Genomic DNA, 15193 nt, shown 5'->3' on the forward strand with positions numbered 1-15193 from the left:
AGATCTGATTGGCATCCTTCTGTATTTTAAAAATACAATTGATTCTATTTGGATTCTACTTTAATGTTACTATTCTTCAGTAAATTCCCTATAAAAATAAATACTCTAAAATGGGGTTCAAATTTGTCCTCAAATATGGATTTTCTGATTGATAATCAAAACAACAACCCCACATAATGATGAGTGGATGGAGCAGCAATCATTTGGGTGGATTGGTACAGGGGATTGTCCTTTGTCCCCTACAGGCACATCTGAACCCTTATAGCAGAGATGCTGGGGACACATCTTCCCCAGAACTAGCTGGCTCAAATGTGTAGTTCGAGGCATACAAGTTGTGCTTACCTCCTCTGAGTCCCACTGTTATCACTGTTTAATACATGATGATATAGTCAAAGCAATTATCACAAACATGAGAAGTAGAAAATAAATTACTTATGCAATTGACTTGACCATATCACTAAGCTCGAAGGACTGTGACTTGCAGACACCTCCCAAGCTACAGACTGGGCACTGCTTGCTCTAAGCACTGCACCAGCTTGGTGAACCTAAAGCTTTTCAATAAAGCATCACACTCAGGAAATTCTTACAAAAATATCAAATTTCTTTTGGCATTAAATACTTTACATATAATATATTAGCAAATATATTTCTGTCAAAAATAAAACACTTTCCAAGTGTATTAAAAATATAGTTATTGACCTAACACATGACCCAACATAAATACTATTAACATGACAAAATATTGACATCAGCCAGGCATGCTGCACATCCTTGTCCACAATTTGATGGCGCTGTTCAGACTTGTGGCAACCCTGGGCCCCCTGAGGTCACTCTCTCGTATTCTTCCCTTGATTTTTTACTTTTGCGATTTCTGTACCTGTAAACAATCAGAAGTGAAACAGCACTGTAACTAACAGGTATAAAAACAAACCCTGAAATAAATACACAGACTCTAAGAGCCTATGTAAAATGCTCAGACTGAGTACGTTGGGTTCAGGTAATGGGAAAAGCAAGAGAGCAAGAGAGCGGTGTCCTGCCGTCCAGCAGTTTATGCAAGCAATGCACATGGCTACACAGCTAACACCATGAAAGTGTTTCCCCAAGGACTCAACACGAGCGAGCACAACACTAAGAAGTGACAGGACTGATTCTCCACTGTCTTTTTCTATCAGTTTCTCTCACCACTACTAAGTTCTGGTACATATAATCAGGAAGGGCATTAGCATCAGGTTGGCTCCATAGTACAAAATCTAGACAGTGACTTGCTGAGGAAAAAAAAATCACTAAACAATCCATCCCAACTTCAAACTAAAAAAAAAAAAAAATAAACTGGAAGCATTTCTACAGGCATTATTATTCTAGTATTCTCAGTTTTTACAGGTCCAATCCATGTAAAAACTCTGACAATCTTTTTATTTCTTCTTAGTTATCATTTTGTAATAATATCACTGTAGGGGAGAACCCTAATTATTATAGGATGAGAATTTCTGTCTGTATTTTATAAAGAAATTATATTCCTCATTTGAGTTTTATTTGCACACAGGCAGGAAATGAAGGCCAGTGACTTAATGAACCCCAGGTGCTATGAACCCCAGGTGCTATGAACCCCAGGTGCTATGAAACCCAGGTGCTATGAAACCCAGGTGCTATACAGCAAAGCATCTTTGCTAAAAACACGCTGCAGATTTCACTTCATTCCTTTCATGCTGTGTTTAGATTTCAACCACTTTATAGGTCTGGTTTTTTGTTTTTGTTTTTTTTTTTGGTTATTTTTTTTTAAGAAGGCAATAAAACAAACTGGCTTACCATCTGCAGAAATAGTACATGGATCCAGCAGTTACAATAAGAAAGAGGAAAACGAGAATCACGGTCAATGCAACGTATTCTCTGCTCAAGGGTTGGTGAACAGTAAGAAAGAAGTGTTCACACCGCAGACCAGTGTAGCCCACTTCACATCTAAAAGAGAGCAGCCGCAAAGAAAGCCGATTATTTTAAAGTGAGGTCACGCTATGAGCTGGCCTTACAAGAACTAAGTCCCCACTGCAGTACAAGAAACCAGGATGATTTGTCAAAAGCTATAAAGATGAATTCAAAAATTGAATGCAAAAATAACTCAACATTAGTAAAATAGTTCTGCACAGCATCTAATTCAAACTACAGCAGCAAAATGACAATCTGTGCAGCTGCTGCCAAGGTACTGGTTACCTAGAATTATATATATATATATATATATATATATATATATATATATATATATATGTATGTGTATTTATATATATATGTATGTGTATTTATATATATATGTATGTGTATTTATATGTGTGTGTGTGTGTGTGTGTTTGTATGCATGTGTATTTTCCATTGTAGTGAGAGGAGGCATGTAAAAAGTTCCCCTCATTATTATGCACCCCAAAGTATCTGTCCAGACTGAAACATTCTATTTCTTTCTTATTTTGAAGAATAAAGTTTTTAATAGTATCTACAAAGTATACTTGAACTGCCTGTAGAAATACATTGACTATAGAGGAGGAGAGGAAAGTGTAAGGCTCAGAGCTGTCATTGGATGCTCATCTCGGTCACCTCACCTGCAGTATTTCTCGCTCATGTCCACCAGGTAGATACAGTGTCCATGCAAGCAGTAGCCGTCCATGTCAGAGCTACACTTTGTAATCAACACTTGCGCCACACGGGGATCGTCTTCCATTTGAACTGTGAAAGGAATGGAAAGGTTAACGACTCGTGTTCTGGGACTCTGTCTGTATAGCTATCCTTTCTCTAAGCAACTTCAGTAGACAGGTCAGAGGTCAACGGTGAAGAATTTTCAGGGGTAAAGCATTACTCAACTTACCACACTCCCCCAACCAATGAACAATCACCCACAATACAGTAAGCTAAAACAAAATGAATCTTGAGGATGTAATTCTCAGAACACACACACACACACACACACACACACACACACACACACACACGACCTCCCCAAAGTAAAATGTGTCTTTTGTTTGTTCAGTTTTTGAAGTCTCAAAGCAATTCTGAAATTGCTTCCTCTTAAAATATTTAAATTACAAGTTGAAAGCATTAATTCATTCAGGAGAGTTTAATTCTAAAATAGGCCTTGGTTGGGTGCGTATTTCCAAATCATTGAGACTATCAACCACGAGACCAGCCTCTTGAATATCTCTTGAATGGATACCTGACCATGAACTAGACCAATTTTGACATAGTCCGCTAAGAAAATACGACAGCGAATGTAAGAGTTTTCAATAGAAATATTATTTATGATGGCAGTGTAGGTCCATTGGCAGAGCAGGTGTCTAGAATGCACAAAGCCCAAGTCCAATCCATACCACCATCTGAACTGGATATGGTGGCCCCCTCCCCACTGCAGAAGTGGGTACAGAATAAACAGAAGGTCAAGATCAGCCTCGGCTGCATGTGTTTGAGGCCAGCCTGGGAAACATGAGATGCTGTCTCAAATATGTATGTATGTATGTATGTATGTATGTATGTATCTATCTATCTATCTATCTATCTATCTATCTATCTATCTATATTGTGTGTGTGTGTGTGTGTGTGTGTGTGTGTGTGTGTGTGTAAAAGAATAAATGAAACAGTGATTCACCTAAAATATTTGAAAATTATCCAAAGAGAGCATGCTGGTTGGAGTACTCGTTTCTGCCCAATTAACTGCCCATAAAAACAAGCAAACAAATAAAACCAATGATGGAGGGAGATTGGTAACATCCAGAAACCTTGGTGGTGGTGGACAAGAAAGAAGTAGAAAACCTAGAACCATTCTTTGGATTTAGAATTTAGCTCAGAGCAAAGCACAGAGGGTTAGTTCTCCTGGCCCGTGTTGCCCATGGGGGATCAATGACTGCCTATCCTTCGCCTTTGTATTCCTACCTTAACATGGTACTGATCACACTAAGCACTCCATGAATGTTTCCTGAACCCTATGGCAAAACAGAATGGGAATATCCACCCCTCTTACATGGTGTATCTATCAAGAAGAAACATATGGTGTATGGAGTTTTCATTTTCTGGTTCTTCATGGGATCTGGCCCTTCAAATATTTTCCAACAGCGACTTTATACCCAGGTATGATTTTCTTTGGATTCTATGTTTCCAAAATCCAAATCTTTATAGCTACATCTCTGTGTCTTTCTTCCCTTGTTATTCCTTCATGCAATTTCTACAAGTCTCTAGTTAATTATTAGTTTAAAAATCCAGTAAAAATGGATATGATACGGCAGGTGTCCCTTCCTCTTGTTTCATTGGTGTGCATTGATATTTACATTTCATTTGCAAATGTGTAGAAGTTTGATGCTACTTTCATGACCGTAGACTTACCTAAAGCTGTACAGTTATCCTCGGATTCTTCTGGGATACATGACGGAATCACGGTTGTGCTGATAACTGCTTGTAGAAGGTGGGAACCTGGTTATGGAAGAAAATAAAAGATGCAATTAGTGCTGCAAGGAAAGCAACTTTCCTCACGGTTCTGCATGTCTTCGGTATATTTTGGGATGTCCTGTTTTAGGAAGTTACTTCATCAAAGTGGTAACAGGCTGTTAGGGAAACGGTCATATAATTCGCAAAATATAATCTAGATAAAGTGAGAATATTGTTGTCCTTTTTTGTTCATTCAGATTAGCTCCAACATTGCCTACACATAGTGAATTTACAGATGTCCAAATCTCTTTCATAAAATGGCATAGGATTTGTACATAACCTGAGCTTGTCTTCTAGTGTCCAGATTACATCTAAAACCTAATACAATGCTGATGCTATATGATATCTGTTAGAATGTGTTGTCTACGTTCAGTACAAACAGTATTCTCAAATATTTTGAACCCATGGATACACGAGGACCATGTGTATGTCTTATCTAGCACTGGAAGGAGCTGGTGAAGCAGGCCAAGCTATGCAAGCCTTAGTACCCCATCTTTGTCATCACAGTGAGCTTGAAACAACTGTCTCATTCATTCAAAAGATGAATGTTGGAAATTAGGCGTCAGAATGACTCAGGCCATTTCTGAGTTGTATGGAAAACATGATAAGAAGAGCCCTCTAATTCTATACATATTTACACAAGAGGATTTTGCCTCTCTTGTTTCATCTTTGTGTATTTTGAACACCAGTCTTTTTTCTGCTCTGTAGGAATTACTATTATGTAGTCAATAGTTGTGCTAGTAGTAGTAGTAACAGGCACAACTGGCTGGCCTCAAATGTGTACTGTGTGGAGATACAGTTCTGCTCATTTGATCTGTGCTATCTCACTTTATGCTTTCAAAGATGCTAAGGAAGAAACTATTTACTCCATCAGATGTACAAGAACTGAGCATAAGGAGTTTAAGCAACTTCCTGGAGATGCACGTCAAATGGACCCCAGGACGGAACTTGGAAATGGATCGTAATACTCGACTGTGATGAATACTGCTTGGAGCACACTACGGAAGCTAAAGCAGAGTATTATTTACATCAGCTTGGAAGGAATGGGGAAGTGAGAACGAGAACGGCATGAGAAAACCTAAGCTATGTTACTTGGACACAGTGACTCTTTTCCCCAACTCCCAATTGTTCTTACAGACTTTTAGGGAGACTGAAATGGATTTTCCCCCCAGAAATGCCAAACTTAGCAGAGCTTCCCATAAATATTCCAGACAGTCAATCTGTAGCCTGTAGTTTGAACTATCCAGGTAGTGCCCTCTACTGGTTTATAGTAAGAGTATAAATCTCTATAATTTGGCATTTGAATGCACCATTTAATCCATATTGGGAAAAAGTGATTTTTCTTCTCAATTAGGGGAACTTTGACCTTATTAATCAACACGAGGGTGTTCTAAACATCAAGACACAGATCGACTTCAAGTCCAACCTCATGGTTCCTACCACCTACACTATGTTTCAAACTTGACCCAACAATGCCATTCACAATAAAGACAAGCACACCCCAAATGAGTCCAGTGTGTGCAAATTAAATGTCTTATTGAGTGACCACAGAAGACAAGACCTAAAGATCCAGTTTTATATCCTTCCGTTGGTTTGAAAACACTGAAAGCTCTAAATCAGTGGTTCTCTATCATCCTAATGCTGTACCCCTTTAATACAGTTCCTTGTGTTGTGGTGACGCCAACCATAAAATTATGTTTGCTGGTACTTGATAACTGTAATGTTGCTAGTTTTATGAATCATAATATAAATATCTGACATGCAGATAGCTGATATGAGGCGACCCTGTGAAAGCGTCATGTGCCCTCCAAACAAGTCAAGACCCCACAGGTTGAGAACGACTGTTCTAGAAGAATCTGCTCCCTAGTCAGGCTTCTCTAGTCAACGTGCATTGCTTTGATAGACCAAAATTAATCTTTCTTAAATGACTGAAAAAAAACAAAAAAAAGAAAGAAAAAAAGAAAGGAAGGAAGGAAGGGAGGGAGGAAGGAAGGAAGGAAGGAAGGAAGGAAGGAAGGAAGGAAGGAAGGGAGGGAGGAAGGAAGGACCAGAGTCTCGTACTGTCAGTCAACAGAGATGACAACTGTTTTCACATAGGTGAGGAATGAGCTGTGTGGGTCGGAGAAGGAGATGGACTCCCAACCATGTTAGTTTTGCTCCATTTCTTGATAGAGTTTTACTGTGCACTGTACTGAAGAATTAAGCCCTTTCACCTAGACAGTCTTCTCAGCACAGACTGGGCTTATGACTGTCCATGATTTCATCCTTAACACCCTCCCCCTCCACTCTTCCTTGTAATCCCCGGAGGAGAAAATTCAGTTCTCAATCCAGGAAACTACCATTGTCTGTGGGAGTGGGGAGGGCGAAGATTGGGATACCAGTCTCTCTGTCCAAGCGCATCATCCTTTGTTTAGAAGTCACACAGGCAAGAAGAGGTACTGATGTCAAGATGAGCATTTCCTGCTTAAGATTGCTTCAACTGTTACCCTGTTGGGGGCTGCAATTGATCCCAACCAGTGCTGTTGACTGTTCTGATGTCGTTAATTAAGGCTTTTCATAAGTTACTAGTTCATCTTCTATTATAAGCTTCGAATCCTTGAGCCGCAGGTGAAATATTTGTCTTTGTGGGTTGCAGAATATTAGCCTAGGGTGTGCACCTCCTGGAACACTGGCCTGGCCTGCGGTGCTTGTGCAGAGACAGTTCATTGGTTCAACAGTTTCTGTGAGACTTGCTGTGGTAATCCACCAGCAAAATAGTTTACAGATGAAATTGTAAATAATCACATGAAAGTGTGAAATCATGCCAGTGGATGGCAAAAAAAATGGGTCTAAATCATCTATCTTTGTATACAGAGGTCAGATTTAGAACAGGAGTCCTTGCTGATCTCTAGCTATGCCTAACACAAGACTTTCAAAAGTTGAATAGAGGAATAAATGTGGCGATCCGGAGATTGAAAAGCCCATGCACAGAGGCCTGTGACAGCCACATCCCAACTTAACATCCCAGTGTTGAGGACTAGATTGAGAGCATTGCCCATGCTAGACAAGTATTCTGTCATTAGCCACAATCACAGCCCAGTAGTCATTATTTTAAAGTTATACAAGGAAGGAATAAGACCCAGTGTCATATCCACATGGTTCCTTAGTCTTATGTTCTTAATAATTTTAGTGGGTTTGTGTACAACAATCTATGGTTCAATTGCAAATATCTTACTTAAGGCTTTTGTTCCTTACAGTGGATTCCTGCTATTAAAGTCATTCACAAGGTTAAACATTTTGAATCACGTCTATGACAAAATGTAAGATCCTGATGAAGTCCATGCAACGTGGCATAGATAGACACACAACTGGTGCTTAGAAGTTCAACTTCATCATGTAAAGCAAAGAGCAAAACCACTTTAAGACTTTAAAAGGGTCATAGCTCCAAGTGGGTTTAGGAATTTGGTCTTCTCAATTGATCTCCCCCTTCACCTTTGGGAGACTGCATTTCAGGGAAATCTCAAATACACCAGCAGGAAATGGATCCACTGACTCACAGGATGCAATTCGCCTCTTTGCCATGAGTCAGGGCCCAACCTACAGCCTTAGGCAAGGATGGGGACTGTGCATGTGCGTGGGAGAGCCTGAGTGCTGTCACCGGAATGGGGATAGCCCTGACAGCTACAGCCATGGGCCCTGGAGTGCTAGGACCTGTTTGCCCAACAGGTAGGCAGAATATCTGAAATACAAAATGCCCTCATTGCCTACAGTTTCTTCTGACCTGCTTCCTAGTGAGGAAAGAGAAGACCAATGGAGAGGAAACCGGGATTCTGTGACCGAAGAGAAGAGCCAGTCAGCAAAAGGTTCCCAAACCTCAGGCAGAGAAAGCTTCTTTAGAAAACCATCAAGAAAATAAAAATTGTCTAAAATAAAGGATGCAAGTGAATGAGAGGTGTTCACCTTCTTTTCCCAATAAAATCTTTCAGAATATTTAGACCAGAAGAGTAATATTTGCCTGGCCAAACAGGTAGGCACATCTGCTATGAATCTTTTCCAGTGTCACAGCAGCTGGCCTGTCCCCAGGAGGTTTTTGGTTTGCCATCTTCTTCTTCTGAGGTGGGACTACAAAATTTTTTGATAACAGTACATCCATTAGATCCTGTGCACTTAGAAAAAGTGAAGGGAAAATTCTACTCATATGTTATCTGCCAGCAGAATATTGTGCAGATGGAATTGTATACAATAATATTAAAATGTGAGATTGCACCAGTGACTCTCTCAAATCACATCATGAAAAGGTCTACTTTCTGTCCTGTCTGGTAACAGTCTGTATTTCAGAGAAAATGTGTGTATATTCTTATACATAAGATATGGTTGTCCTTTGGTGTCTTTTTACTGTAGTCATGGTGATGGCTGTAGTCATGGTGATGGCTGTAGTCATGGTGATGGCTGTAGTCATGGTGATGGCTGTAGTCATGGTGATGGCTGTAGTCATGGTGATGACTGTAGTCATGGTGATGGCTGTAGTCATGGTGATGGCTGTAGTCATGGTGATGGCTGTAGTCATGGTGATGGCTGTAGTCATGGTGGTGACTGAAGCTTTGACTATTTCATGACATTTCTAGCAGCATGCTAACCAATTCACTTTCACTGTACATGCTGGAGGCCAAATATGAAATCTTTTCACAAGGAAAAAGTTTTAACCAGTGAACACGCACAGGCACACATGCAAGAAAATGATGTCATTTAAACACCCTTTGACACTGTTTTAAACGACATGTTCTCGCCATATAGCTGAAGACAGTCTCAGATTTTCAAACTTCCTCTCTCAGTCTAACTATTCCTGGAAATACAGGCGTGTGCAAGTATATTGTTATGAGTGGGTGGTTTTAAAAATCTTGAAGGTAATTCATTTTCACCCCGAGCAGTTACATACTATGGAGCACATATCGAGAGGTACTCAAGACTCATCCTTCACGAAGATGTCGTTTTGAGTATATAGACTTGCCTTGCCTTGAAGAGTTAGACTTCAGTGAGAGGCACATACACAGGAAGGGTTTAGCTAGAAGAGGAGGAAGTCAGCTCATCTCATGCCTCTTTCTAGTTGGTTACCTTAATGAAATATTGATCCAATACATATCTATTGAGCACTTTTTATTTGTGAGGCTCTGAACATGATGGAAGAAAGAAGAGACATAATTCCTGTCCTTCAGAGATCCCGTGACGTTCTATAACTAGAGTGAGGATGAAGAAAGCAGACTATATGAAGAACGGTAAGTATTCAATCAAACCATACCAAGGTCACAGTACCCGTGCATGTGCAGGAAGCAAGCAGGACAGCCCCTTTGAGGCATTTGTGAGGGAAGGCATAAAGAGAAGACTTAGTGAGTGATTGGATTCCAATCTGAAGGTCCTACATCACCTTTATGCATGCATAGAGTCTGGAAGGAGCTAGTGAAGCCCATTTGAAGATCGAGGAAGATTTTATTGTATATAATGGAGCCATTTACCTATTCCAAGGAAATAGTATGGAATGAGAAAGAGAAATGTGAGGAACTGTTATTAGAAAGATAGACAGAAATAACCAAGGAAAATAAATGGAAGGGAAGGGATATGTTTAGTATTGTGAATGGGCAGAGGGGTATAACAGGAGCTGGGGGGCCAGCTGTGCAATGTCTGAAGAAAGGATTCACAGGACCCAAGTTCTGCTAAGACCAGCGACAAGCATTGCTGAGCTGATAGGCATTGTGATGCTGACATTACAGGACTTTGCTTATGTTAAGCAAGCATTCGATCATGGAACCCCCAAAGATGACTTTTAAAACACTAGAAGTAGTACCCAGACTCCTAGACGCATGAGCAACTTGGTAGTTCAACCTGTGAATTATGGGAGACAATAAAAGCCTATGTTCGATCAGTGCTTCTCAACCAGGGCCAATTTTATCAACCAAGGGTATTTGACAAGGTCTGGAGGGGGTTCTGATTGCCACAGTAGGGGTTACTACTGACATCTAGTGGGTAGAATCCTGATTTGCTGCTAAACACCCTACAATGCTCACTCACCATGTCTGTTGAGTTATGAATCCAGCTAACACGGATATCTAACATAACCTGTTACTTCCTTACGTCCCCACTAACCCTGCTTGGGTACAGACTTACTCTAAGGTATGACTAGAACAGCACCAGAGGTACAGGTAGATTAATGGTGGCATGATAAATGTGTGTAGACACAAGCCTGTGTGACAGTAACTTCCATATCTCATATTTATAATTCGTGATTTTGACCTAAGAGGTTAAATGATCTTGAGCATTAGAAATAGCATGCTAGTTCGTTAAATCTTTACTTTAACCTAGAATGCAACTGAACCTTTATCTGTTCTCTAGCCAGACACCCAGACTTACACAAACAGTATCGCCAGAGGACACTGAGTCTGTTGCATTACCTCGTTTTTTAAAAGACATCCCAGGATTGCGTTGGCATACCAAGGATGTCAGGTGGCTCCTCTCAAAGGTTCTTGCCTGTCACAGCTTTGGGGAGCCTTCCCATTGTCTACCACTGGAATGTTCCCAACAGCAATTTTAGCCACATTAATAGACAATTTGCATAAGCCTACATTTATAGTGCAAATGAGGAAGCCACACCTCCATTTATAGTCTCTTTAGAAAGGATCCCTCACTTCTGCCTCTCTTCTCAGAAAATAGAAGATTCATAAAAAGGACAAAAAAATTGACAATTACATAAAGACACAAGGGATAAAAACAAAGATACTCTCTTCCTTACTGTCTTAGTTGGTATATATTTTGGAAGATAAGAGAAAGAAAAGACCCAGCCAGCTTCGATGACTACTTCATAATGAAGCTCATATCTAAGTTCTATATGAATAAAAATAAAAATAAACCTTTTTGGTCAAAATCATAAATAATAAATATGCAATATGGAAGCTATTGACACGCAAGCTTGTGTGCACATACACATCATACAAACATACATACATACATACATACATACATAATATGAATGTTATGTAAAAAAAAAAAGTCAACTATTTTAGCCCAGGTTGGAAGGATAGATTGTTTTCTCTGCTTGGTTTGGCGTCAGAAGTGAGCCCACCTAGAACAGGTTCCAAGTCCCAGGACAGCCTTAGTTAACTCTGGAGTTTCTGTATTAGAACATGTTATTTTGACCCCCTATTAGCCTTTGGGCCCGTGACACCTGCTAAAGAATGACCTTGAACTTTGCGTTTTGCCCCCAGTCTCCTAGTCTTTGTAAGGTATTCAATATCGCTGAGTCTTCATGTCTGCATTGACCAAAAGCACACCATCATATCTGTCTTCCTCCAGTGATTATTTAAGGATAAAATGAGGTGATAGGGTTTAAGATGCCTAACACAACATGGGAGTAGCCCACAGCAAGCATTTGGTAACATCTACTTCTTGTCTCACCTCCTGGATTTGGATCCAGTACTGAACCAGACATCTAAGTTGCTCACCTGGTAAGACAATGCAAAAGGCACCTGGGGTACCTGGGTCAAAATCCGGATGGGAGAGTCCCATCAGCATGCTGTCTGCCTAGGTGTGTCATCTCGGGTTATGCCCAGAGTGAGGTAGACCATAAACTCCCAGGGTCAACAGAAGACAATCCCATGGTCTCACTGAGATTGTGCTTCTCTTCGTTTTTTATGAGGAAGACTATTTACTCTTCCTTAGTCCCCCCACCGTGGAGTGAAGCCACACCAAATTGCTACGGAGATGTCGCTCATGAATATCTTCAAAAAAAACCCCCATTTGAACATGAGCGAGAATGTTTGACTTCAGACCAAGCCTCACTATTCCGCCAACTGCTGGGGTCAAAAGAAAAATGGCTCACCCTCTCTCTGACCTCACCAGATCAGAAGGGACAAGTCAGCTGTGAAATGACAGATTATTCAGAAAACCATTCCTAGGCAAGCGCTCTACCACTGAGCTAAATCCCCAACCCCCAGAAAACCATTCCTAACTGAGTGATGCCCACCCTTTTACCCGATGTTCGTTTAACTACGAATGCTAGTCAACTTACGCCAGGCCTCTCTTCACTCACCACCTGTTTTGTGTGGGGACTCGGGTCAGTTTCCTTGTGCATAAAACAAGAGCACGAATCTCAAACGTTCAGGCATGCCATAGTGAGGTGGTTGCATGTAGCTACTCGAAACTGCATACATTAGGGATGGGTGGTGGAACTTGACTCTCATAATCATAAATGCATAGGCAATCTGCTTAAATCTAAAATATCGCTTTCCTTAGAGGGACAGAGTCTGACTTCTAGACGATCTTTTCTTTGAGAAGGAGCCCAAATTCCAACATTAGTGGCCTTGCTCCCCGCCCCAACTCCCCTCTCTATGCTTTGGAATGAAACAATAAGACCTACCTACATATCAGGCCAGAGAGATACAATATAGAACTCCAAACAGGAACGTTTCTAGTGACAAAAAGTATCTCAACAGACTGGGAGAACAGAAACTGACCTAGCTCATTTGGAAACGGGCTGGGTCCAGGCTGATGAAACAGGTGAACTGTAATTAAGCACTGCAATAAAGGAGTTAAGCGCTTTCGTGACAACAGAAACACACACAGCACACACGCACTAGGTGGCTAACGACCTCATTATTCATAGACTCTTGCTGTCCCACACTAGCATATCCACTTGCATTGTTGGGATATACCTTGCAAGTGGAAGAACAAGGTGGCTCCACGACCAGGTTCATGTCTAACTCGAGGAAGACTGTCACTGTTCAGAGTTGATCCTTTTTACAGAGACCTCGAGCCAAACCCAGCAAAGCCACATTGTTTCAAGTGACTCTTCTCCCAAGGCATTCTGAGCTCCTTTTTGACAGAAACCACAGATCCAGTTTCCACTTGGGTTCTTGCCCTTAAACGTGTAATCTCTAAGTATGCATACTATGCGCTTCATTAGGGTTCCAAACCACTGTAAGGCGTGTCAAAAATAATAATTTAACTGTCACATCCTGCACAGATAGTGTCTCAGGGAAATTGATCTCGTTGCCAGTTCAAGAATGTGAGGTTGGCAACTTTTGTTTCCTTGTTAAAACGTTCATCTATTGGGAAAGTTTATGTACAACTCTTAAGTCATCTGATCCTGAAGAGATTAGGAAAAATTGATTAAACAAAATAAAGCTAAAGAGAGAAACGTTACAAACAGTGGGGTCTCCCCTCCCTGACTCGTGCCCCTGCCGACAAGAGCTAATTCATTTTGGACAAGAAAACTGCAAACAAAATCTCTCTAAATCACCCATCTTTACAGCCTGAGAGGCAGGCAGGGGCTTTGGGGGAAATCGGCAGGGGTGAAGTCAAAGGTGTGTTGGCAGTTTCTTTCTGGACCTGCCCAGGTATCCTTGACCCCAGCGGCCCTGCTGGAGCAGGCACATCCCAGAAGTCCCTGGTTGTAAACCGGGTCCTTTGCACAAAGGTCCTAGCAGGCTGCACCAATCTCTTCCTGCCGCACCCCAAGAAAGTAAATCAATATCTATCAGAGATACTGTCTATACCTTTGGGTTTCTCGAGCTGCCTCATTTTCAAAAGAAAAAAAAAACCCTTTTCAACTTAAAAAAAAATCCCAGTTAAATTGATATTAATTCATGAAGAACATAAACTATTAGTGAATTTATTGACGAAATGCAGTTTTAACAGACCAAGTCGCACCATCCTGCACCTCTCCAACCCCGCCCGTGAGAAAGACAGACTAGCAGAAGACATCCTCTTAGACTGAAAACCCGACGGACAACTCCATACTTGTCCTTATGACAAAAGCACGGGGACTTCCTTCCCCGCTTCTCCTCTTGGGGGCGGCGAGGGCTTACCAAGGCAAAGCAGTGCCAGGACCCAAGCGGCGGGGAAAGTCTCCATCCTTCTCTCGGTGCAGCTCGCAGAGCGCTGGACGGCGGATAGGAGCAAGGCGCCTGTGGCTGAGTAGGAACCGGGCTGATCCAGAGACCAGGGTCAAGCAAGTCGCTGTGACTCCAAGCAGCCAGGCAAGTGAGCTGAACTAGGGCGCCACACAGTGACCTTTATAAGTCTGGGGAGGTGCTTAGGCACGCGAGGACTTACTAGCGGGTTGTCCAGGGTTTCCTAATGCCACCCCCCGGGGGGAGGAGTGGTGGCCAGCGGAGGACTGGCCAGATGTCCTCCTCCCTCTCAGGAACACCTACCTGAGAGGAGGGTTTGAGGAATGAATGTCCTTCTAGTGAGGCTGGGACTACTCCCCAAAGTTTTCCACCCTCCCTATCTTCAGACTCAAGCCCTGAGGAGGTGGGGAGCTTGGACCAGATGGGTTGGTTTGTTCTGTGGGGTCATCTGCCGGGTAGTGGGTGGCTTTAGTTGCTGTGGGTGACTGTCGTAGTCAGGGCTGGTGTTTCCACCGCATACTTTTGAAGAGCTGAGTTGCCAACTCAGGGCTGGAATAACTCCCTGTTTGGGAACATACTTGAAGCCTGTCGGTGGCTCCAAAGCTCTGCCCCTGTTCAACTGCCCGGAAACGCCTTTCACCTTCACACCTTTCACCTTCACACCTGCTTCCCGGCCCCCTCATCTTCCAACGTGATTCAGACATTTATCACTTCGAAGTCTAGTAATTATGAAGAAAGCCCTATTTTGTCTTTCCGTCCTGTCCTATTTGCTATCTACTAGCAATTTTTTTGAGTTAACAACTCCAAACACTCCCTTAATCCAACACCCCTTTATACAACACCTTTTGACTTCCTGGTGC

General features: G+C 41.7%; 1 protein-coding gene across 1 annotated transcript; it reads right to left on the bottom strand.

The window, feature by feature from the left end:
- Nucleotides 1-585: 585 nt before the first annotated feature.
- Nucleotides 586-14469, bottom strand: Ereg (epiregulin). Its single transcript, NM_021689.1, is given in 5 exon segments — nt 586-877; nt 1807-1956; nt 2586-2709; nt 4354-4440; nt 14289-14469. Coding segments are annotated over 5 exon segments (489 nt in total). The 5' UTR covers nt 14335-14469; the 3' UTR covers nt 586-795.
- Nucleotides 14470-15193: the final 724 nt, after the last annotated feature.

The sequence above is a fragment of the Rattus norvegicus genome, chromosome 14 (genome assembly GCF_021556685.1).
Source record: "Rattus norvegicus strain SHRSP/BbbUtx chromosome 14, alternate assembly SHRSP_T2T, whole genome shotgun sequence".
In the NCBI taxonomy this organism is placed as follows: Eukaryota; Metazoa; Chordata; class Mammalia; order Rodentia; family Muridae; genus Rattus; species Rattus norvegicus.